This window comes from Pleurodeles waltl, chromosome 10 (assembly GCF_031143425.1).
Source record: "Pleurodeles waltl isolate 20211129_DDA chromosome 10, aPleWal1.hap1.20221129, whole genome shotgun sequence".
NCBI classification, from domain to species: domain Eukaryota; kingdom Metazoa; phylum Chordata; class Amphibia; order Caudata; family Salamandridae; genus Pleurodeles; species Pleurodeles waltl.
Window position 1 is genome coordinate 857777933 of NC_090449.1, and position 24553 is coordinate 857802485.

General features: G+C 41.9%; 1 protein-coding gene across 2 annotated transcripts in view; it reads right to left on the reverse strand.

Annotated features, from left to right (window-relative positions):
• The window catches only part of ADAM22 (ADAM metallopeptidase domain 22), a 1118190-nt gene that overhangs the window by 103504 nt on the left and 990133 nt on the right, over positions 1–24553 (reverse strand). For both annotated transcript variants that reach the window (XM_069211564.1, XM_069211563.1), the window contains exons 23-24: positions 20438–20606; positions 923–1037 (exon numbers count right to left, since the gene is read on the reverse strand). In XM_069211564.1, the coding sequence (XP_069067665.1) occupies positions 923–1037; positions 20438–20606 (284 nt within the window). The remainder of the gene's footprint in view (positions 1–922; positions 1038–20437; positions 20607–24553) is intronic.

The window sequence follows — 24553 nt, forward strand, 5'->3', positions numbered from 1 at the left end:
TCTTTCCAGAAGCAATATTTTCCCTACTGAACAATGTATGTGTGGTGATCGCAGTCAGTGGCCCAGATAATATAGTTTAAGCATATAGGGCCTTCCATGTGATTGAGAGGAATCAGTGCATTATAGGTAGCTACAGGAAGGCCATGACAGCAGGAATCACACGAAGGTTTAGATTTTCTTTCACCTGGATTTGCACAGAAGCATTCTTAATAAGGCGTAATCCGTCTATTAACACTACAGGGTGATAGAGAACAAATGATTTACAAATGTCTAGTTGAAATGAGGTAAATGCATGGATTACTGTTTCTTTATGAGTTGACAAGCGGTAGTTCAGGATTCTCTTCAATGTGTAACTCTGGAAACATGCCTGAGTCACTTTATGCTTTTGGGTAGTAAGTGACTGGCCTGAATCAATTTTAACCCTCCTTTGTTAATGTGGGGTACCCAAAAAATCTTTGTTGATGAAAAATATTGACTTTGTTTTATTTCAAGGGTTCCCCAGTTTTCATTAAGTCACATGCATCTCCAGACCCATTTAGAGTCTTACAAGTGATAAAGGGATACAGACACTACAGACGGGGAGCGCAAAGTTACTGATAGATTAACAGATAAAAGTATACATCTTGTCTAGCTTTACACACACACACACACACACACACACACACACACACATATACAGAAACACATGCTTGTACACAAATGCGCGCACACACACACGCGCGCTCACTTAAATTCCAATCCTCATATCAGAGACAGAACATAAAAGAAAGCAAGGGGTAAGCTAGGCACTCCGATCAGGCCAGGTCCAAACTTTTACTGAATTGCACACCGCTATAGGAATTTGGCAACAAGAGTCATAATCGTTTAAACAGGATTTCATTTACAAGTATTCTTCATAGGAAAAAATATATGTTCCACAAACCTCTGGCGGACACTGCTTCATTAATTTTTGATGTATCTTTATAGGGAAAGTAAATACTGCAGTCATCCCCTGTCCAGAATCGGTCACAGATACACTTTACTTCATTGCTGCAAACCTGCAATTTGCACACAATTTCAGAAAGGACACAGAATAAAGACATGAGATATCAGCCCTGTGAACTTTCATTTAGTAGTACAGCAGAATAACTAGATGCCACACATCTGATCACACACACCTATTCACAGAATACTCACATATCTGAAAAGTAGGCATGACCTAGTTTAAAAATGTGGATGTAAAATGAATGTATAAATTACCTGTGAATAATGTTCTGTATCCAGATGCGTGCACTCTGTGTGACACATTCTAGCATCAAATTCAGCCTCTAAAGCCTTTCTTGTCTGAGAAGGTTCCAAGAATTCGCCGTAGTCACCCTGCACGGTGTATATATCAGAGAAGAGGCAACAGTGCGCCGGTAGTTATGCTTATAACTCCTTATATTTCTGAACTTTTTGCTTTTCTAATAACTACTATGTTGCCGTATGACAAATATGTCAAGCATTTCGAATCATTTGCCCAAATCTCTATCTCAATTGTGTTCATTTTTTTAAAGTTGGGGTAGAGTCGTGGGAGGCAAACAAAGTTCTTCGGAGGTTCCAAAATGTGATTTCACCATTTTACCTCACATTTATTTTGTGCGTGCGTGTGTTTTTAATGTTATGCACATCTGATCAGTAGTTTTCTATTGCTTTGATTTGAAAAATCAGCAGAACTCGAGGAATGAAATGTGGCTCGGGTAAGATGAAAGGAAAGTGTTTGAAAATCAAGCCACATGAGTGTACAATGGGGTCTGCATCCGCAAGCACCTCTAATTTGTCAACTGCGTTTCCTCAAGTGTAGAATGTTCAGAGCTTTCGAAATGATCCAAAAAGGGCCACAGTGCAAAAGGTGGGAGAGGATCTTGGAGGGAAGAGAAGAAAGTAACAAATGCTGAAAGCAATGGATACAATAAGACCGAAAATACTGCCTTTAGGAAAAAGGGCGTCACTGAAAGCTACTCTCTTTGCTCAAAAACTTCTAAACCCAATGGTCATGTCTTGTTGGTAATAGAAGCAGCTGGACTGGGTATAGTACCTGAACTAATACCATGCCTTGCTCCTAGAGTTTCATGAGCATGTCCAATGCTATTTGAACTCTAGGGGAAGAAGGACAATGCACTGGGATGGCAATAGGTCAAAAGGCATGCTCAGTGTGTCTTCTGAAAAAGGCGAGTGGAAAGTGACCACTCCTAGCTCACAGACGGGGCAATGGAAATCGGACAAGCCTGTTTCCGAAGCCTGCTTGAACATTTTCTGCATCCAAAGAACATTAAGGGCCAGCGCTTCAGTTCACAGATGTAAAGCGCTCTTAGCACGGCAATTCAATCGCTTCAGTTCACAGATGTAAAGCGCTCTTGGCACGGCAATTCAAGCGCTTCAGTTCACAGATGTAAAGCGCTCTTGGCACGACAATTCAATCGCTTCAGTTCACAGATGTGAAGCGCTCTTGGCACAGCAATTCAAGCGCTTCAGTTCACAGATGTAAAGCGCTCTTGGTAAGACAATTCAAAAACTTCAGTTCATAGATGTAAAGCGTGCTTGGCACCGCAATTCAAGCGCTTCAGTTCACAGATGTGAAGCGCTCTTGGCACAGCAATTCAAACGCTTCAGTTCACAGATGTAAAATGCTATTGGCACGACAATTCAAAAACTTCAGTTCATAGATGTAAAGCGTGCTTGGCACGACAATTCAAGCGCTTCAGTTCACAGATGTAAAGCGATCTTGGCACGACAATTCAAGCGCTTCAGTTCACAGTTGTAAAGCGCTCTTGGCACGACAATCAAAGCGCTTCAACTCACAGGAGCAAAAGGTTCTTGGCACAACAATCAAAGTGATTTAGGCCACTTGAGTAAAAGCGCCCCCTTAGTATAATGAGCATAGTGCTTTAAGGCAAGACAAATGAAAGCGCTTCCTGGTATTAAAAGCAAAGCGCTTCAAGTTCAATGAGTAAAAACTTTGCGGTCTTTATAGTTGTGAATGTGAAAGTATTTTTGGAGATAAGCAAATCATAGTTTTCATTGTTCTTTGAAAAGCATAAGATGTGAAAAGCATATTTAATTCTTTGAGATTTTCTAGGTCATGATCAAAGGTTTATGTTGTGAATGTAGAGATGTTACAGGATAGATATTCTGAGTGTAATCATAGTCCAAAGCTCTTGCTATCTCTTGTTTCTGAGGTCGTAGTTTATTCTTGTTCCATGTTTCAAAGACGGGGCTTTGCCCTCATTTCGAAAGGGGTCTCCGTCTGATATCTCAGAGATGCATTTAGTCAAGAGTCTATTGATAAGTTGCATTTTAATGAATGAGTAAATGCATATTTTTTCTAACCTTTTCTTTTCAGATCTCTCTCCCTGCTGCTCCCTACCCTAATTCCCTTCCCCCCGACTGGCTTCACCATAACTCTGTGCTATAATAGCTTTCTGAGTTGGTGACACCGGAAGGTGGGCCTTTTGTTCAGCGACGTGCAGATCCCAAGGAAAGGACACTGTGACACTCCCGAGAACAGCTGCACTGTTCACAAACAGCAACATATTTGCAACAAAGAAACAACTTTCAAAGAACTCACTCTTTCCACCGGAAGCCTGAGACTTCACACTCTGCACCCGATGCCCCCGGCTCGAGCTCCAGAGAACAAACAAAGCAGAGAGGACTCCCAGGCAAATGCGACAACGTGAGTAACTTGAGTCGACCCCCCTGCACCCCCACAGCGACGCCTGCAGAGAGGATCCAGAGGCTCCCCCTGACCGCAACTGCCTGGTAACAAGGGACCCGAAGCCTGGACCAAGCAATGCACCCGCAGCCCCCAGGACCTAGAGGAACCAACCTCCAGTGCAGGAGTGACCAGCAGGCGGCCCTCTTTCGAGGCCAGTCAGTGGCTGGCCCGAGAAGCCCCCTTGTGCCCTGCCTGCATCGCCTAAGTAACCCCCAGGTCCCTCCATTGCTTCCTATAGCAAACCGAATGCCAACTTTGCATATTGCACCCGGCCGCCCTTGTGCCGCTGAGGGTGTGTTTTGTGTGCCTGTTTGCATCCCCCCCCCAATGCTCTACAAAAAAACCCTGGTCTGCTCCCCGAGGGTGTAGGTACTTACCTGCCAGAAGACCGGAACCAGAGCACCCCTGTTCTTCATAGGCGCCTATGTGTTTTGGGCCCTCCTTTGACCTCTGCACCTGATCGGCCCTGTGTTGCTGGTGCTGTGACTTTGGGGTTGCCTTAAACCCCCCAACGGTGGGCTGCCTATGCCCAGAGGACTGAACTTGTAAGTGCTTTACTTACCTCAGAAACTTAACCATACTTACCTCCCCCAGGAACTGTTGATTTTTGCAGTGTCCACTTTTAAAATAGCTTATTGCCATTTTAACCTATAATGTGTTTACTACTGCTTTAATTCAAAGTTCCCTACTTAACTGTGTGGAGTACCTTGCATTTTATGTATTTACTTCAAATCTTGAATCTGGTGGTTATAAAATAAATTAAGAAAATATATTTTCTATATAAAAACTATTGACCTGGAGTTAAGTCTTTGAGTGTGTGTTCCCCGTTTATTGCCTGTGTGTGTACAACAAATGCTTAACACTACTCTCTGATAAACCTACTGCTCAAACACACTACCACAAAATAGAGCATTAGAATGATCTAATTTTGACATTATCAACCTCTAAGGGGAACCCTTGGACTCTGTGCACACTATCTCTCACATTGAGATAGTATATACAGAGCCAATTTCTTACAATGGCCAAGAGGCAAAATCTAAGAAAGCCTTGAACAAAAGTTGAGTCATGTTTTTGTATTTGAAAAAAATACTTACAACAGGGTTGAGCTTGGAAGAACCCAAATTGAGGGGGTGACCTAAGCTGTCCCAGCCATTACCTGAGTTCCTACATCTGGAAAATAACTAATAAACCTCAGGATAATGACTTAAAACACTTTTAGGTGCAGGCTGTCAATGAGGATTGCAAAATTGACTGCATTTTTTGTGGCTGAATAAAATCTGTTTCCCAACACAAAACTCACCAAATTCTCATCTTCGTGGAGGATGATAGTGATGTCAGACCCTGAGCTTCTAAAGGGATAAAGCTAGTCTGTACATGATTCAGATTCCCATTACCCTCTTTAAAAGACTACAGTTGCTCAGTGACAATATGCTCTGATTATTTTGCCAGATAACATTAGTTGGCAATGGCACAATAATAAGGATGCTCAGTTGCTTCAGCCAAGTGTTTTTTAACATAAGTTTTATGTTACCTTTTCAGTATGGGGAAACACGCCCTGCACTCACAGAACAGCTTTTAGTGGGTTCATTACTGATTTGGGGCAGTATTACTAGATCCTTAAAGACTGTGATTTGACACATTTCTTCTGGTGCCACATAAATCATTCTCCTGTGGAACAAGATTTGAAATTGTCTATGATTTTAATTGAGCTAAATGTTTGTTTGTGGTGCGTTTTGCCTATAATCTTTGCATTGCAATCAAGAAATCGTTTGCATGGCTCAATAAGGAACTGAATGAAGAAAGAAAATCTCCCATGGCACCTAGATGGCTATAACTCCAGTCTCTGTCTACAGCAGGTCTTCTTGGCAATGACTTAATGGTCTTCATTGACCAAGGGCTTGCTGCCTCTAAGAGCAACCTTGTGCTCCAAAATTTACAGATAACCTGACATTACCATAGAAGCAGGCTAGCTCTTGAAAGGAGATAAAATTGGAGGCTAGAAAAAATCTTTCAAAAAACCACAGGCCAACAAGTGTGGACAAAGCCATATGGGGAAGCAAATGGAGCCAAAAGAAGCAAAAATCCAGCAATGGTGCAAACAAGCAGTGAGTGTAGCAAGCACATTTGTGATTCGTATAGCACTAGCTCAGTTCTCTTTAGTTACCTATTTTTCCAGAAGAGATTGCTACTGTGTAATGAAGAAGTCTATCTTCTTATGGGCAAGATATCATTCCAAATAACTATATATACATAGTTCTAAAGAAAAATCTGGACTGGGGAATGTATTTTTTCACGAAAAGGGAGAAAGCTGAAAATACAAAACAAATCACTCTGTTGAAGTATATGCGACCTTACAGACACTGTGCATCTCAACACCATGCTTGCAATGGTACAGAACAATTGGGACACCTAGGAAAAATCCATACCACTATGTGACCGCAAGTGAAGATGTCTACTGCGACCAAAACAATGCAGCAGAAACCAAAGCATCACAGTTGCTCTATATGGCAGCAGAACAACACCAGTGACACGTCACTGATGGGGGAGAGTCCCGCACTGGAGGCATGGAAAGTTAGTAGCCACTTCCGATTCCCACCAGCCTCATCCTCCAGACCTCAGCCACCTTCTCAAAAAACAGAAAAAATATATAAAAGAGTAATTTTGTGATAAAATCTAATCTTCTTAAAATAAATAAACACTTGAAAACCCTTTTCAGCTTTAAGGCAGATTTTAAATAACTCTCCTTCACAGGCAGTCATCATTTCTGACTGTTGTTTGTGAAGAAAATCATTAAAATTAATTTATCTGTCACTACCTCAACTAAGGATCTTCACGACTGACACAAAACTCTCATGTGTTATAGTTGCCAAAACATATATTTTTAATATTGTATTTCCATTACCCTTTTAATGTATCTGTGCGTATAGACATAAGCTACACTTAGACTCTCTAATAGATACAATTGACCCAAATCTCCTTGATGATGGGAAGGACTCTTCACTGTTTAAAGATTGGAAAAGTACTTCGCTTTTTAGTGAGAGCAGGGACAAATAGGGAAGATCTAAATACCATCCCTTTCTAACCCTCTGCTCTCTGAAAAGCAAAGGACAGCTGTGTAGGGACTCGGCTCAACAGTTAGTTTGACAGAACAACCTTTTTGATTATCTCGTATTAAACGCATAGCATCGCCATGTGGAAAATAGTAGACAATGCTGAATACTTCCTTGATAATGGTGAATCGTGTTCTATGTACTACAGAGTTCAGATTTTCTGATGTGTGTTATATGCTGTAAACACATGATTCATATGCTCTATTTCTACTTTTGATAAACTCAATAGAAATAAGTTTTAAAAAGTGATGACCCATGATTATCCACCCTTTTATCTCTACCGGTGACCTTTGGTAGTCAACCACCTGATCCTCCTTAACACCCTCCAGAAGCATATGGGATTGGGTGGAATCTTTCTGGAATGTTTGCCTCTTCTCCCAAACACCAACACCAGCTGGTCAATCATCTCTTAAGCGAGGAGTGTTCAAGTCTTCATTCTCTCTCCAAACCTCTTCAAGCTTCAAGTTGAGAGATACATTTACTTGAGTTTTGCACAGGTGCTCATGTAGTGCAACACAATGTAAAACGTTGCACCTCTTCATAATGCATTGTAAACGTCAGCGAGAGCATTCTAAAACTGAGCTGCAACACAAGAGCACCCTTTCAAACCTTAGCAAATATACCCCATGGGTCTCTTGGCTCGCTATTGAACCACTTGCCTATCGTAACATCCGTGCAGAAATGACCTTCAGCTGCACTTGTAACTTTCCTCCTTACAGGGCATCTCCTCTCTTGGATGTCTATACACCAACAGAAATTCAACGGAGATTCTGATGCTCTCTCTCCACATCCCTCCTTTCTAAATCAATCAAGCCTACACGTATTCTTATTTGCAAGCTTTCAATAACCGAATCTATAGGCCTCACCCCTGTTCATTTTTTTCTACAGGGCACTGTGCATACGCTAAAATTGCATAGGCTCAATTCAGGCTCCTTCCAGGAATCAAGTAATTCATCTTTGAATCTGATTTTAGAAATGTAGTTCAATGAATAGTTTTACACAGTACGCTTTTATCCAGTCCTCCTTGCAGCTGAGAGACCGGTATCAGGAATGAAACGCTTTGATCACATATTCCTACACTCGGTGCTCTCTAATGGTTGCCCATCAAAACCAGAAGCTCATTCAAGTGGCTCGTAAAGGGCACGAAGACAAAGGTGCCTCATATGGCCGGCCGCAAACATTGGCGAAAAATTGAGGCCTCTTTTTTCCTCAGAAAACCTATCCGTGCTTCCTGGATGTATACAATTGTTGATATTTCTCTGTCTTGTATATACTGTGTGATATCTAGCTATTCTCTGTTGTTGGTACCATTGCCCTGCCTATTTGTTACTTTTCTAATTTATAGATGCCAATACTTAATTATCTTTTCTTTGTATTACGTGTTTCACATAGAAGAATTTACTGTGCACCACTAATTGTTCTCCTTTTGAAATTATTTCACTCCTCATAAATAGTGCTCTGACACCTATGGGGATGGTTAATGTTATAAATGGCTTCTAATAAATGAATAAAATGTTTTTCTGAGACATAAAGCTGCCTGTCGAGTTGCAACGTTCTTGAAGGAGATCCGATTAGGTTTAGTGTGATAAGAGAACCATTGTTCAGCATGAACACAGCAATACTCTTTTTGTGCGAACTCCTGTGACTGCCAAAATGGGTGATTGTTGGAGAAGGCGCAATATTCCTCTAAGCAGTGCTTAATTTGTGTTGGTGGTTTCCGGTGCTGGGGACAGGCACTTATTTTTCTGCCACAAGCGTTTACTGTAAACAAAACACAAATATGGGAAAGATGGAGGAAGAGCAAAACGAAAAAGCGTCACAAAGTGAGGAAGCAGAAAGGTACAATAGTGAGCTGAAGGGGTAGGGGGTGGATGTAAATGGATTAAAGAGCTACCTCAGTATTCTGTGCTCCGACATTTAATTGCAGCAGTCGCGTGTTTTAGAAAAGAGATTTGGGCACTGGCACGTTTTTATTTACAAATTAAACACTCCCTCTAAGTATGAAGCTTTCATATATTTGAATAGTCATCTTGAGCTATCCAAAGCGTGACTGAAAGGCAAACTATTAAAATAAAAAAATTAAAAACATATTTTATTGCTTTTAATGCTTTTAATACTTACGACAAAACAAGAAGCAAAACAATAACAAACCAATCGTAGCGTACAGTACGTTTGTCTCTCCCCCAGTGCTTTCCCCACCAATTCCACCTCGCCTCTACACCTACAAATCCGTAAGAATTGGAGAACTATGTATCAGCCCATGTAAGCCTGAATTTCCGTCGCCGTGATATGGAATCAAGAACGATACTCGTGCAGTTGGCCCAGGACCCTCAAATCTTGGTGTGTTTCAGGGGGAAACCCCTGGTGACATACATGGGAATCTCCCTGCCCATACACCTGTCAAGATCCTCCCATCAGGATTCCACTAAGGGTGGATCCTGATCTTTCCATCTATGAGCAATGTCCCTCTTGGCCACAGTTAGGCCCAAGTGCAGGCTGTGCTGATGCAGATTTAGCAGGCAAAACCGGCACCAGATACAGGTACAATAAAAATGCTACCCATGAGAGAGACAGCTGGAGGGGTTCTTGTCCATGTACTGTGGTCTAGAGGTGACATTTTGTCCCTCACAAATGACTTTCCCAGGCTGTGGGAGAAACCAATAGAGTGGTACCAGCTGACAGACAGATTTGTGAAGCTTGCGAAGTGTCTTTGGGAAGACTTAAAAACATTGTTTGAGATCATAGTTCCAGCTGATTTGTGGCTGGAGTGCAAGAGAAGTGTGGATTGGCCGATAGAAGAACGGCAGGGGACAGAGTAACAGGAGCTTCGCCTCCTGAGGTGATGAGGTACTACTTTAGGGTGATTGAGTTTTTGAAGCAGAAAGTGTCACCGCAAAACATTGATTGTCAAAAGATTGATCGAACGGCACAGGAAGGCAAAGAGTCGATACATGCTTACTATGAGAGGTTGTTGAAGGCATTCAAGCACTACAGTGGTACAGAGGTCATAGAGCCGAGAGATATGAATCACCTTGTGTTCAGGTTCGTTAAAGGGCTAAAACTAGAGATTAGCCAGATGATTAAAAATCATTTGATCTGCTGGCAAGTGAAGCCAATTGATGAGGTGTTACAGTATGCAAAATACTGTAGAGACAAGATTGAGTTGAAGCAGAGAAAGCTGAAAGAGAAGGTGATGGTGATGCAATTTAAGGCAGCGCAAGCAGGGATGCAGGGAAATAGAGTACAACAGATGGTGCAACAGCTGCAGGGAAACGGAATGTTTCAGACGCAAATGAGAGGCAGAGGTCGAAGAGGTTTTGTGCACCATTGTCCAGATTTGAATACAGTTGTGGTTCAGAATGATGTACAAGGGATGAAGAAGGTGTTGCCATGCCACGCGTGTGTGGGGGTGGGACACTGGAAGCGGTAATGCCCGATGATAGTGCATGAGGGTGTTGGTCAGCAAAGCAATGATGTCAATGCATTCCAAAATGTTAAAGGACCAAGAATGAGGGGTCCTAATCCAAATTTTCAGAACAACATGGTTCAGATGCAGGGTCTTCAACCCATGCAACAAGTGCAGATGCCACGTATGCAACCAGTGCAGATGCAGCAAGTGCAACAGCAGATTCCAGTGGTACCTAGACATCAAATGCAGTTGCCCTTAGCGCCCATGGGACAGCAACAGATGATGCTTTCTCAACAGGTCACAGGTCAACGAATGGGTCAAAATAACACAGTACAACAGTTCCCATTGCGTGGTGAGAATGGAATAAACAATGAATGGTCTGATGACAGTTCGGATAGTGAGGAGTGCAGGCTTGCAGCATCCCTAGAAGCAGATCAGAGGGGACCCTATGTGCAAGGAAAGGTGATGGGTCACAAGGTCTCATTTTTGGTTGACACAGGAGCTACACGCTCTACAGTCAGAAGTGCAGAGGTACCGAAGTTGCCCCTTTCAGGACCTACCATAAAGGTAGTGGGAGTGGCAAGCCAGCTTTTGACCAACCCGATCACAGATCCGGTTCAAGTCGAGATTGGTACCTTTCAGGGATTGCACAGGTTTGTGGTCTGTGATTCAAGTCCTGTGTCCCTACTGGGAAGAGACTTACTGTGTAAGACCAGGTGTTCTATCACCTGTTTGAATGAGGGAATTGAGGTGCAGACAAACAGTGATGATGAGGGGGATGATGGTCAGATCTCAGAGCCAGAAACGGAGACTACAGATGAAGAGTACCCCTTGATAAGCTTCTTCCCGATGTTTACAATGACTGACTTGCCCGCAGGCCTGCAGGGGATAGTCACAGAGAAGGTGTGGGACTTGACAGGAAATGAAGTGGGATTGATTAAAGGGGTAGAACCAGTCAAAGTCGATGTTAAGCCAAATGCCATGTTTCCCCAGGTACAGCAGTACCACATGGCACAGGATGTCCTCATACAGGTGACGCAGATACTTGCAGACTTTGTGAAGCAGGGGGTCCTGAAAGAAGTACTGAGCAGCCCATGTAACTCACCTATAATGGGTCTGAGAAAGCCCTGTGGGAAAGTTCCAATTGTTCAAGACTTACGAAAGATTAATGACATAGTAGTGAAGTGTTGCCCAATAGTGCCAAATCCAGCTGTGATTATGTTTCAAATTCCATGCAACGCAGAATGGTTCTCAGTTGTCGATTTGTCCCAAACGTTCTTTTCTGTGCCTCTTCGTGAGGACAGCCAGTTTCTTTTCAGTTTTAAATTCCTGGACAAGCTTTACAGTTGGTGTCGAATCCCTCAGGGGTTTTTGGAGTCACCATCTATCTTCAATCAAATTTTGAAGAAGGATTTGGAGTCGTTGGAACTACCTTTCCAATTGACTCTAGTGCACTACATTGACGATTTGTTGATTGCTTCCAAAACAAGAGATGACTGCAAGTACAATACTATTGCCCTGTTGAACCACTTGGGATAGAATGGGCATAAGGTGTCCCCAAAGAAGCTGCAGTACTGTCAGAAAGAGGTGAAATATCTAGGCCATTTGATTGAGAAGGGGTCGAGAAAAATATCCAAGGAAAGAGTGACTGCCATATTGCAGATTAATCCCCCGACATCTCGGAGAGATGTTAGGATGTTTCTGGGAATAGTGGGCTACTGTCATCAGTGGATCCCGAATTTCTCAGTTATCTCCAAGCCCTTGGTGAGACTGACAGTTAAGGAGGTTAAGGATGGCCCAGGTACTCTAACTATGTCCGAGAAAGAGATGAGGGCGTTCATTGAGCTGAGGGAGTGCATGTGCAGGGCTCCAGCTTTAGGTATGCCTGATTACACAAAGCCTTTTGTCCTGTTTTGTCATGGATGTGATGCTTGTTCTTTGTCTGTCCTGACACAGGTCTATGGAGGTGCAAACTGACCAGTAGCATATTTTTCAGCTACTTTGGACCCGGTCGCAGCAGCCTTACCAGGTTGTTTGCGTGCAGTTGCAGCAGTTGGCCAAAGCCTCACACAGTGTGAAGGCATAGTGATGGGACACCCTTTATCAGTTATGGTCCCACACTCAGTCGAAATTTAGCTGACCCGAACCAAAACTCAGCACATGACGAAAGCCAGATTGACAAAGTATGAAACAATTATATTGGGTCACCAAATGTGTCATTGAAACGATGTACTGTGTTAAACCCGGCAACTTTGCTTCCAAATGAGAATACAGATGTTGATGATGCTGAGGAGATAGAACATGATTGTCTTGAGGTAATAGAACTGTGCCCCAAACCGAGACCTGACATTAAAGATACTCAAATGGAAGAAAATGACTACATTATCTTTGTCGATGCTCATGTTTGAGAGACTCGGTAGGTGTTCTAAGGGCTAGATACGCTGTATGTACAATAACTGGTATCCTAGAAGCATCCTGGCTTAAAAGAGTATACTCTGCTCAAGTGGCTGAATTGGTTGCTCTTACTAGGGCATGCCATGCCGCAGACAAGCTGAAAGTGACTATCTATACCGATAGCAGATATGGATTTGGAATTGTCCATGATTTTGGCTAGCTATGGTCCCAGAGGGGTTTCATGACCTCTTCTGGTTCGCCAGTGAAAAATGGCGAAAGAATTAAGGAATTGTTGCACGCGATTCAGTTACCTCTTGAAATTGCTGTGGTGAAATGCAGTGCTCATGTGAAATTACAAGATTTTGTGTCAATGGGAAACGGATATGCAGATCAAGTCGCAAGGTTTTGCGCATTGAACTGTATATCGTTCAAGGATCTGTGGGAATTGTCACCTGAAACAGAAAATGAGACAAGTACAGGTTACGCATTAAGAGTGGTTGACACAATGGAAGAATTAAAATTGTTGCAGGGACGTGCCAGCAGGGAAGAGAAATGCTCTTGGATTAAAATGCAATGTGTACAGAGACCAGATGACTTGTGGGTTTCAGATGAGGGGAAAATGGTTTTACCGAACAGTCTTCTGTCACAATTTGCAAGGTTCTACCATGGGCAAGCACATATTGGGAGAGACGCCATGATCAGGTTCTTCAAAATTGATTAGTTCAATCTGAAATTCAGACAAGCCGCAGAAGTGATTTGTCACCGGTGCATCATCTGTCAGCAGATGAATGCGGGGAAAGGGACAGAGGTAAATTTGAGCCACATTGGAAGAACAGGAGGTCCATTTAGCAGAATGCAATTGGATTTTATTGAAATGCCTGTGTGTGGAGGTCTGATATACGTGTTGGTGATTGTGTGCATCTTTAGTCACTGGATTGAAGCTTACCCCACACGTAGGAATGACAGCCTTACAGTAGCAAAGTTGCTGCTTAGGGAACTGATACCACGTTTCGGGTTTTCGATCTCTTTAGAATCAGATAGAGGAAGTCACTTCAACAATGAGGTGGTTAAGCTCTTGTGTGCCGCCCTGAACATTGAACAGAGTTGCATTGCAGTTACCGCCCGAAGCATCAGGACTAGATGAGAAAATGAATGGTACTCTAAAGTCGGGAATGGTAAAAATGTGTGCAGCTACAAATTTGAAATGGCCTGATGCATTGCCCTTAGTGTTAATGCCAATGAGATATACACCCAACAAGAAAACAGGACTGTCTCCTCATGAAATTCTCATGGGCCGAGCTATGAGATTGCCCACAGTGCATGCAAATGCTCTTGTGAATATTTCGGATGATATGGTGTTGGACTACTGCAAGGGTCTGGCTGACGTGGTCCGCTCTTTCTCTCACCAGGTGGAAGCAACCACATTGCCACCAATAAATGATCCAGGTCACAACCTGAAAGATGGTGACTGGGTTGTTGTCAAGAAACACGTGAGGAAGTCGTGTTTGGAGCCACGTTGGAAGGGGCCATTTCAAGTGATACTGACAACTACTACTGCTGTGAAATGTGCGGGAATTCCAAATTGGATTCATGCTAGTCACACAAAGAAGGTGACGTGTCCAACTGATGAGGAAATTGAGTTGTCGAAAATAACGGCTACAGAAAAGGAAGTCTCAGGGCCGGAGAGTGATCAAAGGGGAACTGAGACAAGAGGAGAGCCCGTTGGGGATGGCTTGGTCACTCAAACAGTAAACGAGATCCAGAGGGGTGACGGTGAGCCTATCTCAACTGAGGCACCAGGAGGACCGAACCAGAGAGAGGTTCTCCCAGAAGCAGACGGATACAGGTTTGAAGTTGAACCCCTGACAGACCCAGAAGGCGAAGGAGTTGAGACGGAAGGAAGTCAGAGTGTCCAGACTCCTCCTGAGCCGCTTGCAGGTCCAGCAAGAGAAAACACCATAGCACAAGAGGAGGGTGTTGAATAGCAACCAGAAAAGCCAAACAATAAAGGGACACTGAAAGGAGATAAGTGGCCAGAATCGCAAGTGATAAAAGGAAAGGTGGTTGTTGATGAAACAATAGAGGAAGAGGTCGACGCCACAAGGAAAGAAGACCTGAGCGAAGGAGAATTGCAAGGTGACCGCAAGTTGAAAAGAAAGAGAGTAGCAAACAGAAGATACGCAGGTCATGAATGGGCTTATGCAATGTCAGCTGAGTGGCAACAGGAGGCATTTTGTTTTGATCGAGAAGTTCCAGGTCAATACTATGGTACCTGAGTTTGGCCACGAGGAAAAGAGACTGTGTTAAGCTGAAATTGAGTTGAAAAAACCTGAGAAAAGAGACTGATAAATTACCTGATGTGACACTGTTAACATGAATTGACTTTCAAAACTGATTGTGACAAGCTGCTAACTGAATTGACAAGGATACTGGGAGTGAATGAGAGAGAGCTGTAAATCCCTGCTGAAGAAAGACTTTGCTTAGCCTTGCTGAAAAGAAAGAGAAAAGAAGAAAAAAAGAGCTTTTACCCATCCTCAGTTGCTTGTTTACATTTGTAGCACTTTACTTTCTGATTCTTTACAGATAATGCCTAGTACGGGAGATGACAGTAAGGGGAGTAGGTGTTGTCAATATTTGGGTGTTGCTTTGGGTATTGTGTGTGTGATATTCATTATAGCTTTGTTTGTGGAGATGCGATTGGTGGATGAGAATGAAGCTAACAAAGTTACAGTTTCTGAGACTGCTACACTAACACCTTAGGAGAGGGTTGAGCAAGATACTAAGTATCTGCATGAGGAAACTAACACGAAAGGGGAACTGCCTACTAATGTTTTCTATTGCTTGCTGAGTGAGTATGTTGACACTATGGATGCGAAAGCTAGTTATGTGTGTACACAAATTCCTGTCCAAGAGGGAGTTACATATCACAGTTTGCCACTAACTTATGGAATAAGTTGTAGTTTGCTACTAATGTGCTTTTATAACCAAGAAGAAGTGCAATATTTTTACTCCAACCATGACTTGGTGTTCTCTTATGTGCCTATCATAGAAGATTTGAATAGTGTAGCTAAATATTATGCCATAAAGCTGATTAAAGGGTTCTTGGAACCTAGAGAAGCAATTAGTACTTCTTATGCACACCGCAATAATTTGACATGCTTGCTTGCACAGGTAGAGAAAAGCTTTTTAGATCACACTGAAGATAGAAGAAGGGTTTTAAAGGGGAAATTAGAAAAAGGCTTGCAGCAACAATACTTTATTAATATTGGTAGTTATAATGGAATTAGAGAAAAAGGGAAACTAGCTTTAGATACGCGCCATGTAGGTAAGCTTTGCATAACACGGCCAAAGTCATATCATGACAAAGTGTTTGTGGGAACGAGTGAGTGTAAGCATGTGTTTTTGTTTCAGAGTAAATGGACATTCATGTTAAATGGAATGGATCAAGCAATCCCAGGGGTCTATTATATTTGTGGACCTAATGCTTATTACCGTCTTCCAAAGGGATGGTATGGGACATGCTATTTGGGAATAGTTTTCCCAAAGATTTACCAGCTAGAGGATTTAAAGAAATTCCCGAAAGTGACTGAATTACTTCTTGCTAGACAAAAGAGAGAAACTGCTGCTGGTGTAGTAGGGGACCTATTTGGAGCAATAATTCCTTCAATAGGGGTTGTCTTAAACTCCATAAAGATTCAGAAGTTGTCTACTATTGTGGAGAACATACTGACAAATTTCACAGGAGCTATACTCCTGATGGACACTGAACTTGCTGCGGAGAGGGCTATGACTCTTCAAAACAGGCTTGCTTTAGACATTCTTTTAGCAAAAAGTGGCGGAGTCTGTAAGATGCTTAATGAGCGTCACTGCTGTGCCTACATACCTGACAATAGTAATGAGATTAGAAGTATGCTTACTAACCTAACAAGAGATAGTGCAGATTTGAAGGAATTGAAGGAGCCAGGAGTTTTGGGAAAAGGTTGGAAAGGGACTTGCTCATGTGGGAAGCTGGTTTAGTAGTATTTGGCATGGGAGATTGGGAAAATTAATACAGGGAATAGTGATTATTCTGGCTTGTTTATTTGGGCTATGGTTGTCATGCAAAATTAGCAAAAGGATTAAAGCAAAATTGGCAAAACATAATGCGAGGAGGGAAGAAAAGAAAAGGGAGAAAATGTTCAGAGCAAAATATGAAAAGGCAAAACCAAAGGAAGAAATTGAGATGAAAGAGATTAAAAAATGATAAGGGTGTTAAGGAAGGAGATTTGTGTGATGACAACAGTCATCAGAGGAGGGATTGTTGGAGTGTAGCTTTTATAATCGAAATTAATATGAAATGCTTGCAAAAGAACGTGTAGTAAAGCTGCATAGAAAACATGACGGGCTAGTGTTAACATACACGTTTGAAATGTGCCTACAGGCTTATGCAATGTCAGCTGAGTGGCAACAGTTAAGTGTGTTAAGGTTTTGTTGAGTTAATCCTTAGGCCTTAGTTAGCAAGGGTCTGGGCCTAACTGCCTGTTCTCATATTAAATGTGTTTTTCTAACGTGCAATGTGCTGTCTTGCTGAAGGACATCAAACTGTACTTTTCCAGAAGCTAGAGATGTGTGTGTAACCGTAGTAAATTCTTTCTCATGAGACCCGACTTGCTCAAGGAGACATTCTTGCTGAATGCAACAGTGTAAATTTGCAACAGGTACAAGGTCGCCCAAACTGGTAAAGACAATGGAACTACTGACTGAAACGAAAAGTGTAACTTTTCCTACCTGACATTCTACCCGTTGAAGACGTAAATCACAGGAGCCAATAAACTTCATGAGAACTGTTTTATGTGAAAATTCTAGTAAGGTGATCAACGGTAAGGTGATCAACGGACTATTGGATAGAGATAAGGATGCACCAAATACTGACCAATTGGAAATTAGAGACTTGCCTGGCAAATTCAATTTAACGATGTGTCACAAGGAGAAATCAGCTATTGCGTGCCTTTATTCTGCCACTCTTACTCAGCCATTTCCGTGTCTCTTACTGAGACGTTAGAGGGACACTCTTAGTGTTGCTCTGATATTCTGATTTAGTCCTTGCTGCTCTGATACTTTAAACCATCCTCACTTGGTCTTGCCCAATATTTACTTCTCCTCCTTATGAGGAAAGTATTCCTACTTACCCTATTCTGCAGAGACTTTGCTGTTCTATCCTGGTTGATGGCGGATCGACTACTGTCCTAAGGACGAAAACTGATTCTGTATGCTGACCCATTACGGAGGGTAACTATATGAAGATGAAATTGTAATTGTAATTGTCTGTTTGCCTTTCTTCCTAGGTACCAACTACTCTTTTGATAGTGACCATAGTTAAATGTTTTTCTAAATTTGTGTTACTAAATTGTTTTGCATGAAGCCCAACATGCGGATGCTAATTCGAGGTTAGCTAAGGAGTTCACTAATTCGAATGCAAATAGACAAATGACTGAATATTTGCTTTGCTGAATAAAGTGCTAATGATACTCTGCTAAAGTTAAATTCATGTTGACGTCGTGCTTTGTTCTAATGTTCATGATCTTTGCTTTAGTGAAGTCTTATTCAAGTTGCCACATTGTGACATTGTTAATGTGTTTTCTGGTATTGAGACTAATAAACTTGCTAGTTGAGTGTAACGAATAGGGAATACATATCATAAAAATTACTAAAGTTGTGTGGTTATTCATGGCTGAAAAGTCATGTTGTGTTTCAATTCTTATTAATGCAATTAACTGATTTGATTGATTTGTTATTGTGAATATTGATGAGGTTATTGATTTAGTGATTGAAATGCAGAACAGACATCTCGTCTTAAGGTGTCTCCAATCAAGGGTCAAAAGGTTCATTGGCCTAAATGAGTCCCCGTGTAAGTAAAGCACTTAGGTCGGGACGCATTGTCATGTGTGTGTGTGTGTGTTTGTGTACTTGCGTGCGAGCACATATCGGTCCTCATCGAGTAGGTAAACCCTGAGTAAAGAAGACAAACACTATCTGTGTGAGAACCGCGCATTACTGTGGGAACGCGCTCATGCATGTTTGTGGGACTGTGTTGACAACTCTTCTAAATTAACAAACCCAGTCCAGAATTATTGAACAAAATGTAATTTGTTCCTCCCTTTCAACCCTCTTTCCCTTATTCTCCACCCCCCCAAAAAGCCAATAAGCAATGTCAGAATTTAGACTGCTGTCGTCAACACTAGTAAACCGTGATCCTAGGACTCAGTAAGTAATGTCAGGATGCTTACATTCAAGAAAGCACTTGAACGCCAGTTACAGAATTACCCCAACATATTTCCAATTACGTTGTTAGATCCCAATATTATGTAAATCAAAATGTGTTGATTAACGTGCACTCTTTTTCACTGTTTTACAGGCATAATGTAAGCCTTAAGGTTACACTCTGTGCAGTTTTGCAGTGAGGGACTCCTGCTGTGGACTTTATAACATAAGTTATGTGCTTTATTTTCAGTCTGATCACTGCTCATTTGGGCACCTGTAAGGAAGTACCAGTGGTTGAAGTGCACTAATTTGCAAAAGAAATCTCAGAATTCCTCCTGTAACCAGTGCCCAAGTGTATGTCATAATCCGGTGGGTAAGAGAGCCCAACTGCATGTTAACGTTGGCTCCAACAGGTGGTAATGATACCCATAAGCTAAAGGTTGTGGGATGACTCAAGTTTCTCCTAGTATTAGCAGAATATCCCTACAGCATAACGATCTGTTATTGTTACACATCGAGGTACTAGAGCCACATCTCAGCTACTGGATGGCAGTTCCCTGGGCTGCCTGGTCCTTCGCTGGTTCAGGGGATAAGGATGGCCTGGCTTCAGCTGGTGACACTGTGCAACAGTTGTCAGAAGGAAGTTATATGTGAGAAATATTGCCTAGTTACAACTTGTGGCTTTGAACCCTGTGGATGTGCTTGGAAACGCGGGGAGTCCTCTACATTTTGTCTCCTGTGGTTGCTTTTCAGTTAGGACCGTGTAACAGATCAGGCTAGGACGTAGACAAGACCAAACCAGGAATCATGGCAGTTCTTTTTATTGTCCTACAGTATGCTAGTCAAGAATGAGAATTTATAGGTCTCCTCACCGCAGCCCTGCAGATCAAGACTTTTTGCCCCATAGTATAGCTCAATATTCCCCTAGGGCTATGTGGGACCCAATAAGGAACTGGAATTAGATTACTGCTACCCAAGGGGTATTACCATGTAAGCAAACCTGGAAGTGAGTCGCAAACACCAACGTCAATGCTTTCCAGGCTGCATACCTGTTGAGAAGCTTTTAGGACCTTAAAGCGAGTGATCTGAGGTGTGAAACCCAGGTTTGTCTGGTGCACCTGGCTCGCCCCCAACTCCCTTCCCCAAAAGGATTCGTTCATTTTCCACATAGGAACATGCACCCATTTTTTTCTATTTCTAGGCAGGCAGTTTGGCACTGAGTACACTGTGTCTGTCCCTGTTTAGGAAAATCATAAGAAGAGTTCATGGACTGTATAATTCCAGGAGGAATGTAGGAGACATCACATGGGGGCACAACACACACTGTTCACATCACATATCATTTCTCACTCTGGCACAGGCGAGGGTCTCCAGTAAGAAAGAATGGGTTGTGTCACCTTGTATTACCTTCCGGGGTATCCTATCCTTTGAACCTCATTTTAATTGGGAGAGGCTAAAGAGTAGGAAGCACTACAGTAATATCCAATATCAGAATAGTTTATACATCAAGTACATGTTAAGGGGCACTGTGTATAGGGAAGGAAAACTTACCCCATGCCCTGAGCAAATTGTTGTATCAGTTGTACCAGGGCAGGTGGTGAAATTGAAGGCATCAAATGAAAGGCATCTGTGTTCCAGGCACATCATGTTTGCGCCACATGGTGTTCCATCTTCGACATAACCCATATCCGTCTCTTCATCCAGTTTTACATGCCCACCACTAGAAAGACAAAACAGCGCCTAGGATTTGTACGCTTTATTTGCTAAGTCTGCATTTGCTCTTGCATGTACAGAATAAAGACAATGAATCATATATCAATTTGTAAAATAGAGGATATAAAGCATTCAGTGAATAAAAAGACATACACATTGCTGTAAAGCATGTATACCTCTTGTGATAAAATTGCACATTATCTTCACTTGTATGTCCTGAGCCTTCTTCTCCACATACACTATTTACATTAATGCCCTACATTGAATAAAAGAGATCTATAACATATTGCTTAGCAATGTCCAATGTCTTGCACAGTGTGGAAATCTGAAGCTCCCACGTTGTCTAATTCCTGTATTTCAGTAGCTGACATCTCTTTATTTAATGGATGATTGTTCCAGACTGACGTGCCCTTTATGTGCTCGAGGTGGGTGATAGGTTTACCATCAAATCATCAAATGTGTGTCATTTGAAAGGTGCCAGAAAAATGCAACCTCATTTGCACCTGTGGAGCTTTGACAAAACACAAACAGGCCATAATACCAACGCTGTAGCACCAAAAACATAATTATAAAAACAAACTACAAACATTTAATCACCGAAAACACCATCGCAGACCTTCTGACTATAAACCTGTACATGCAAACCATAAATACATAAAACAAGCGCACATACTTAATGACCCATTGCAATACCATAGAGTGAGGGCATCCTAAACTGTGAACCCGGAAGCTAACTCTAGTCATGTGACCTGGCCCTAAGACTAACACTACACCTAAGGCCTGAACCTAAGCCTAGTGCTATTCTCATACTAATCCTATGCCTAGCCCTGACTCCATGTCTAGTGCTAAATAAACACTAAGATAACTTCAGTCCTCTACTGTGGTCCTAAAACGTATCCTAACTATAAACTGCGCATCGAGGTTATTGCTAAACTTGGTTGGTACTAGGTAGACTGATCTCTGACGATGTCTGTAAGTGCCCCATCATTTTGCTCTCTTATACTTCTCATCTGCTGAAATAATGAGTAGAGCTTAGATAAACTCTGTAATCAGTGGACCACCTGCCAATATATTCGCTGCCTATTTTAGAAAGTAGTTAGGGGCTCAGTGTACTAAAAAAATTCTGCATGGCTGGAAGTCCCAGACCCTGTAATAACAAGGAGACATAAGAAGTGTTTTCCAAAGTTAATCATTTATTTCTATTATTTTATACAACGTATGGTATTTTCCTAGCTGACAATACTTTTTTTGGGAGGAGCGGCATATCTGGTTCGCATAAGCACACTAAGGCTTCCATTGTGAGAGGCCTGGTAAATGGGCTAGATTTTCCCTACTACTGAGATTACTGATAGAGGTGTTAAAGGTATTTGTAGAGGTGGGCAAAAAAAAATTAAAAGTTGGACCCTGAAGGTGCACTAAGAAATGAGGAATTACCAGGTTGTCAGTAATTCTGTGCACAAGCCTCCCCCGCCCTCCCGTTAGATCCTCTTTCCCCTTAATTTCACATGGAGATTTTGACTATTTTCAATGACCAAATTCTCCTGATGATTGTAAAGAGACCCGCAGTGTTCCTGATGATCTCATAATTCCAATGGGGCCAGTATCTGCTGATACCTGCCCCGCAGGAATTATGATGCCATTTGTAATGATGGCCTACAAGTATTGTTTACGGAAGAGTTCTTTCATAATGTTGTTATAATTAGTTCCTAGAAAATAAAAAAATGGAAGATGAACGATTGACAAAAAAATAGACTGGAAGGTATCTAAACAATGGATAACCCGGTCAGCATTGTGTTGAATACAGCTTCCAAGTGTGAGTGAGAATATGATACATTTTTAATGGCAAGGGGCGTTTGCCGTCTGCGACTGAGAACGGGAAGGAAGTGGTTGCAGCTATCATGTTGATTTGAGGATGTCGGAATGTTGGTTGGTTAGCATGCAGTCCTTGATGGATGTGAAGGACCATGCAGGTTATCCATGAGGGAAGGTGAGGGCACTCAGAAAAAAGAGTGTATTCTGTCTGTAACCCTACGGCGGAGCAGAAGCTTATGTACATGTTGGGAGACAAGGGATTGTGTGTGAAAGAGGTAATTATTTGGAAAAAAGGTGTTTAAAAAGACTTCTGCAGTTTGGGGGATGTAAAAGTAAGAATCACATTTTGGCACACTATCCTCAACCCCCTTTTATGAACACTTCAGTGGACTTTTAGGAGACGTCTTTCTATTACACTGTGCTCCTAAATGAAGAGTATAAAATGCAGCGATTTCTTATCATTCATATGCAAAAAATATTATTAGGGTCACAAAAACATTTTACAAGTAACAATTGCTAAATGACTTCTTGATTATACAATCCATAAATATTCAGAATTCATGACTTTTCATTAACACAACTATGTAAAGATACAATTGCCCCACAATTTAGCAAATCATTCCATTAGCTTATATTACGACTTCTGCAACTTTGGCCATTCCTATTACTCAGTCAGTCTAATACTTTTCCATATCGTGCTTCCAAATATCCAGTTTTCATAATTTACAAGGCTGATCCAGTTCCTTCTTAGTCTAGCAATGCTACTGACATAATATATCACATATGTTACATCTTCGTTTTCCATTGTTGAATTGACAGGAGCTCTGGTTTCTTCAACTTCTGTCCTTTTACAGACCACTAATCCTACAGAAAATTAGCCATGCCTAGGTTTGAGTGGGAAATCATTCGCTATTTGCAGCGCTAACTTTAAGCTTTTGAAAATTCCTACCCAACATTTATGAACTCACTTTTAAACTTATTTTTTTAAATCACAATTTCTGTACACTATTGATAATAAGTGCTCAAATACTGAAACTGAAACGGTGTAAGGATTAAAAAAAAAATCTGAGAGGGTTTAAAAACAACTAGATTGAAAGCTTTAAGCTCAGAATAATTTGATCTAAAAGCACCATTTATCCTCCCACCACATTGCCATTTTGGGACGCCATTTTGATCATGCGCTCTCTACAGTTTGTGGCCAGGTGGGGCAGTCATTCAGTCTTTTGGGGAGGCATAACATGGAGGCTGTTGCATGGATGCCACAGTGGGCATGCAGCTGGCACACCAAAGGCAAGCCCGCCTGTGCCTGTCCACATCCAGCTCTCGTCTAGTGCAAGCCACACTGTCCAACTAGTGAGAGATAGGACTATTGTGTGGAGCAAGTAAGCGTTGCTCCAACTTAGAGGTGAACACAATTGCAATTTTAGTTTCTCGCGTTCTTCTGGACAATTCCCAGCAGGCTGCTTTTCTTGCTCAGCCTCTCTCTCGGTGCCCTTGGATACTGGGGTTGCCCTTACTACACCTCTTAGTAATAATCCACCCGATGTAGGGACCGTGTCGAAGGGCATGTTAATCAAGGCCTGACTCATAAAAGATGCCTTGTCAAACACATTCCAAATATGATTGCTACTATCAGACCAAGTATGGGTCTTAATGTTTGTCACATAAAGATGGCTTAATCCCGCTGCCATCTCTGCCAATGCTTTTGCGATCCCTGGCAGTTATTCCATTTTGCACCATGGTCGTGAGAATAGAGTAGAAGGAGACCTAGTTATGATTTTTCATTCTACATTCTCAGCAAATGTGAGCAGGCTTGAGCTAAAGAAGCTGTAGGAAGGACTCATCTTTTCTATTAAAATCAAGGAGAACTCCTTCTCGGGTGTCCTGGTTTATAGGCTCCCAGGAAAACTGGGAATTTTCCTGTGTACCGTGGCTGATGTAATCAGCACTGCCTTAATTAAATATGCTAATAGTACTGGGGACTTTAACGTGTATATAGATGACATCAGTGACACAGCAGGTCAGGCTTTGATAACTACATGAAAGATTTGAATTGACCCATCAGATCAATGGGCCGTATGCATAGTGGGGGATCACTAAATGGAACTCAACTTTTCCAACTGTGATTCATTTCAAACTCTT